This window comes from Cibotium barometz, chromosome 4 (assembly GCF_041138505.1).
Source record: "Cibotium barometz isolate CiBa-2024 chromosome 4, ASM4113850v1, whole genome shotgun sequence".
In the NCBI taxonomy this organism is placed as follows: Eukaryota; Viridiplantae; Streptophyta; class Polypodiopsida; order Cyatheales; family Cibotiaceae; genus Cibotium; species Cibotium barometz.
This window is the reverse complement of record NC_141049.1, coordinates 53,095,533-53,100,532: the sequence shown is the minus strand read 5'-3', so window position 1 is coordinate 53,100,532 and position 5,000 is coordinate 53,095,533. Positions and strand designations below refer to the sequence as shown.

The following is a 5,000-nucleotide window of genomic DNA, read 5'->3' as shown; positions in this document are numbered from 1 at the left end:
AGTGATGCCACTTCTTGATGGCATGAAGTATGGCTAGCATCTCTTTCTCATAAACATGAAGCCCCATCTCCTTTTCGGTAAGCTTTCTGCTTTCAAATGCAATGACTCCATGCTCTTGATACAAAACTGCCCCAATTCCTCTACCACTTGCATCCGCCCTCACATAAAATGTCTTTGCAAAATCCGGACATACAAGTATAGGGGCTGAAGTGAGCAACTCCTTGAGCTCATTGAAGCTCTTGTTGGCAATGGAATCCCAAAAGAAAGCCTCCCTCTTGAGCAAGTCGGTAAGAGGTGCCGCAATGGATGCATAATGTTGCATGAATCTTCTATAGAAAGAAGATAATCCCAAAAATCCTCTCAATTGAGTTGTATTGCTTGGTATTGGCCACTCTTTGACACATGCCACTTTCTTAGGATCAGCCCTTATGCCATTCTCACCCACCAAGTGTCCAAGATATTCCACTTCATTGACCATGAATGTGCATTTGCTCTCCTTTGCATAAAGCTTGTGCTTCCTCAACACTTCAAACACTTGCTTCACATGACATAGATGTTCCCCTTTGCTCTTGCTATAGATCAAGATGTCATCGAAGAACACTAGCACAAACTTGAAAAGAAGGGGAGCCAATATCCGATTCATCAATGCTTGAAAAGTGGCCGGAGCATTTGTAAGACCAAAGGGCATCACCATGAAGTGAAACAATCCCCTTTCCGTCCTAAATGCTGTCTTCTCTTCATCACCTTCCTTCATCCTTACCGATCTCAAATCAATCTTGGTGAAGAACTTTGCCCCTTTGAGCTCATCAAGAAGATCATCAATGCGAGGTATGGGATACCTATTCTTGATTGTGACCTTGTTCAAGTCACGATAATCAATGCACATGCGAAAGGATCCATCCTTCTTCTTCACCAAGAGAACGAGAGATGCAAATGGAGATTGTGAAGGTTGAATAAGACCCATAGCAAGCAAATCTTGCACTTGCTTAGCCACTTCCTCTCTTTCTACCTTAGACAAACGGTAAGGAGGCTTGTTGACAACCTTTGCATTCGGTTCAAGTACTATGGCATGGTCAATCTCCCTCTTAGGTGGTAGACTCTTTGGCACTTGCAAAATATCTTCATACTCCTTAAGAAGAGTTGCCATTTCCTCATCTATGTGCTGTCCACTGCCTTTCATCCCCTCTTGGGTAACATGCAAGGTTGATGTGTACGTACTGTACGTTGTGTATATGTACGTACTGTACGGTGTTCCGTACAGTAAAATTTTTTGTGTACGTAAAAATACGTACCCTTGGCAAACAATAGGACATTCAACACCTTTCTACATTTAAGGTACATAAAAGTTTGAAACATTCAAGAATCAAAATAAACCAATTTGCATGTAGTATGTACTAATTTCAAAACACACATCATATACTTGACACAATGGCTGTCAAGACAAAATAGCAAATGTCTGATGTCAACCTAAAAGGCTCATACTAGAGCATACAAATAACAAATCATAAATGTCTGATGTCAAGAGTCAAGACTCAAAAGTAAAAAACACTAAGCAATAACAAAGAGTCTCGACTCGACTCTCGAGACTCTACTCTTTGAATCTCAAAACTCCTCATCGGATGAGGATGATGACACTCCTGAAGAGAGCAAGTCCCCATCTGTCAGGACGTTGCCCTCTTCATCATACTCTGGCTCTGCCATCATACTCTGCTGTCCTGGATCATCATCCTCCGTAGGCTGAATGAGAGGAACAGCCTCATTTGCCCGTCTCCGAGGAGTACGGACAGGAAGCTTTCCTCGCCGAATGGTCTCTCGTCGTGAAACTTCTGGACCTGCATCTCGCCCGACTAACGGGAGACTGAGAACTCGCGCACGTGACCTCGTCACACGTCGATCCACACTCTCCAGCTCTCTGTGCAGCATGCGAATAATCTCCTCCTGATCGTTTCTCACAAGCTGCTGCTGCTGCTGCTCAGTCTCCTCTGCACTCCCCTCCGAGACCAACTTCAATTTCGATGGATCTGTCTGTTAAAAAACAAAATGCAATTCAGTGTTCACATTATTAACAGCGTAGAAAGTAGTAATTAGTAATTACAAATATTCGCTTGAGCCTTGTAATATGTATAAACGCTAGCCCAAAGTTTCAACTTTCTAACCTGCTTGGGTGTCCCCAAAGCGTGGTAATCTCGCACAAGCTTCATATTTGCTCGGCAGTAGACCAATCTCTCTAGCTGTGCAGTGCTGAGTCGATTACGGATCTTCGTGTGAATTAGCGAATAAGCGCTCCAATTGCGCTCGCATCCACCAGCAGAGCAATCCTACATGTCACATGTGCATTGTGACGTGTCAATGGTGACAAATTACAATGGACATTGGACATGGTCATAGACAATAGACATTGATGATTGGACAATGAACCATGGTCCCAGGTCCAAAACACATGTATGAAAAATGTAAAGATAGAAAACTTTACCTGTGAGAGGACACGTAAAGCGATACGAGTGAGCTTTGGAAGACCTTGTCTTCCATAACTCTGCCACCATGTAAGAGAGAACTTCGTTGCCTCCGGCCTCAACGCCACAGCTCTAGTAAAGGATGACCCTAAATTATTTTCATAGCTTGCGAGCTCTGCATCAATGTCCAACTGCTCATCCTCCTCGCAAATCAAGCCAATGTACGCATCCTTGCCCTGTAGTAGACTCCTGTCATTAAAAAGAGTTGGCTTCTTGTAGAAAGGATGAAGCAATGCAGCCATCGCATGAATGGGCCGACTCATAAATGTCCATCTCTTGTCTACAATAGCCAAGATCTCTTCCCGACTGTAAAAGCATTGACGCAACATTAGTTAACAGGCTGAATTTTGATTATAGTATTTACTATTATACATTATAGTATTGTACTAAATAGTTCATAGACTCGAGAGTAATCATTGCAGAAGCAAGTACATACCGATCAAGCGCCAGTGATCTGCAGCCTCTGATGTGTGTCTTCATCTCTGAGAAGAGATGATAGACTAGGCCCATGGTGGAGCCCTCCATGTCTGTGACACGCAGCAACACATAAATTGGCTGCAATGCTACTATCATAGCCTGCACCTCCGACCAAAAGGACTCATCAAGCACCCGCCGCTGTATGTATCTAGTGGACTCCTCCTGTGCGTGATGCATCTCTCTCCACTTCGGGTCCACTACTGTCTGTAGAAGTGGATCCCTCACTGCATAGAGTCGCTGCAACACAAGATACATATATGCAAATCTGGTCTTCAAGGGCCGCACCATGTCAAGTGTACTGTGACTCCTAAAGATAGCCAATGCCTTGTGCTTTTTGCGAAAAAAAGTAGTCATTTTTGTGGCATCGGAAACAATAGGCAACACCCATGTTAACTTCCCAATGTCCTCCATCAACAAGTCAAGACAGTGAGCTGCACATGGAGTCCAGACAATGTTCTTAAACTCTGCCTCAATCATCTCACCCATAGCCTTGCAATTGGAGGCGTTGTCAGTAATAACCTGCACCACATTCTCTGGGCCAACCTCAAGTATAGCCTGCCGGATGTGCTCATAGATAAACTGACCTGTAATCCGCTCTCCAGCCTTTCCTGCATCAACAGCACGCAAGAAGTACGTGCCAAGGCAAGACGACACAAGAATATTAATGATGTGTCGCCTACGAATGTCACTCCAGCCATCTGAAATGATGGTGCACCCAAACTGCCCCCAACCTGCCTTCACTGGTACCAATGCCTTATCTATCAATGCTTTCTGCTCCTCAAGCGTAGTGGTCCTCATCTTATTGTATTCCAACCCCGACCAATCCTCTGTGTGTCCAACCTGGGCTATGGCTCTGACCATCCTCTGCCACTGCTCAGTCCTCAAGACATGAAAGGAGATGTTGCACTCAATGAGAGTGCGAGCAATCTCCATCTCAGCCACTTTCTGGCGCTCCTTCACCCAAGAAAGAGAGGCAACTCGAGAAGGCAAGGTAGTCTGCCTTGGTGCATGCATCTCTCCATCATCCTCCACATAGTCCTGCTGCTCATGCATGGTACGAGCCCTCTTCCTACTACCAGTGGGCTGCTCCTCCTGAACCTGTGAAGAACCACCCAAGTCTCCCAAGAGTGCATCATGGAGAGCATCCTGTGTCTGTTGACTACCTTTCACCTTTTTCCCTGCACCCATTGCTGGAAAATTCTCAGCAATCAACTTATCCCTAATGTCCTTTGGTACTGCCTTGCACCCTGCACAGTTATTGGTTGTGCCAATGCCTGTCAAGTGCATAACGACGCGAGAAATGGTACTGGTGAGCTGAAAGTTGCAATACTTGCATTGCCATCGTCGCGTGCCAGATCCAGCTTGCCCTGGCGTGTTGACAATGCGGATCACATTGGTGTGCTCTTGCCAATACGGGTTAGTTGGCTTAGGCATGATGGCTCTTGAGACTTTTGTCTGCACCTGCCAAGTACGCAGCACATATGCAAGAGAAAGAGATAAGACTCAAGACTCAAGAGGGAGAGAAAGAGAGAGAGAGGAAGATGCTCAGTTTACCTACACGCACGCCTGGCGGCAAATTTCCAACGCTGTGGTCGCCTGGGCTTTTTCGAAATCTTCCTGCTATCGCCTCTCTGTAACGCACGCTCTCTGGAGTGTAATAATTAAACTTGAAAGGCCTAGTATGTACCCAAAGGCAGCCGCCAGGCGGGCGCCCATTTAACACGCTCGGCGATTTTCAGCATTAAAAAACCCACACGTACGGATCGATCCGTACGTGTACGGATCCGTACAGTACGGCCGTACGGTACGGATCAGATCCGTACGTACGTATATATCAACCATGGTACTAACATGTAACACATAGATAGTGCCAAAAGCCTTAATCTCTTTCTTGAGTCGCCTTGGAGTGATCAAAGAGAGCTTCTTAGGTGCATTTGCAGCAAGTACCACTTGTTGCCCATGATGTAGAAAGCTCATGAAACCTTGTTGAAGGTTCATGTGAATGTCACC

The 5,000-nt window shown here is 45.5% G+C and overlaps 2 protein-coding genes across 2 annotated transcripts in view; one reads left to right on the top strand and one right to left on the bottom strand.

Moving 5' to 3' along the window:
• Positions 1-5,000, top strand: part of LOC147639394 (serine/threonine-protein kinase STY46-like) — a 62,684-nt gene that overhangs the window by 31,808 nt on the left and 25,876 nt on the right. The gene's annotated exons all lie outside the window — the stretch shown is intronic.
• Positions 1,409-4,807, bottom strand: LOC147639395 (uncharacterized). The gene is made up of 4 exons (XM_086790795.1): positions 2,950-4,807; positions 2,474-2,819; positions 2,157-2,318; positions 1,409-2,025 (listed from the first exon to the last, which is right to left on the bottom strand). Exons 1-4 carry the CDS (start codon positions 4,422-4,424, stop codon positions 1,603-1,605), a joined length of 2,406 nt encoding a protein of 801 aa, XP_086646921.1. The 5' UTR covers positions 4,425-4,807; the 3' UTR covers positions 1,409-1,602.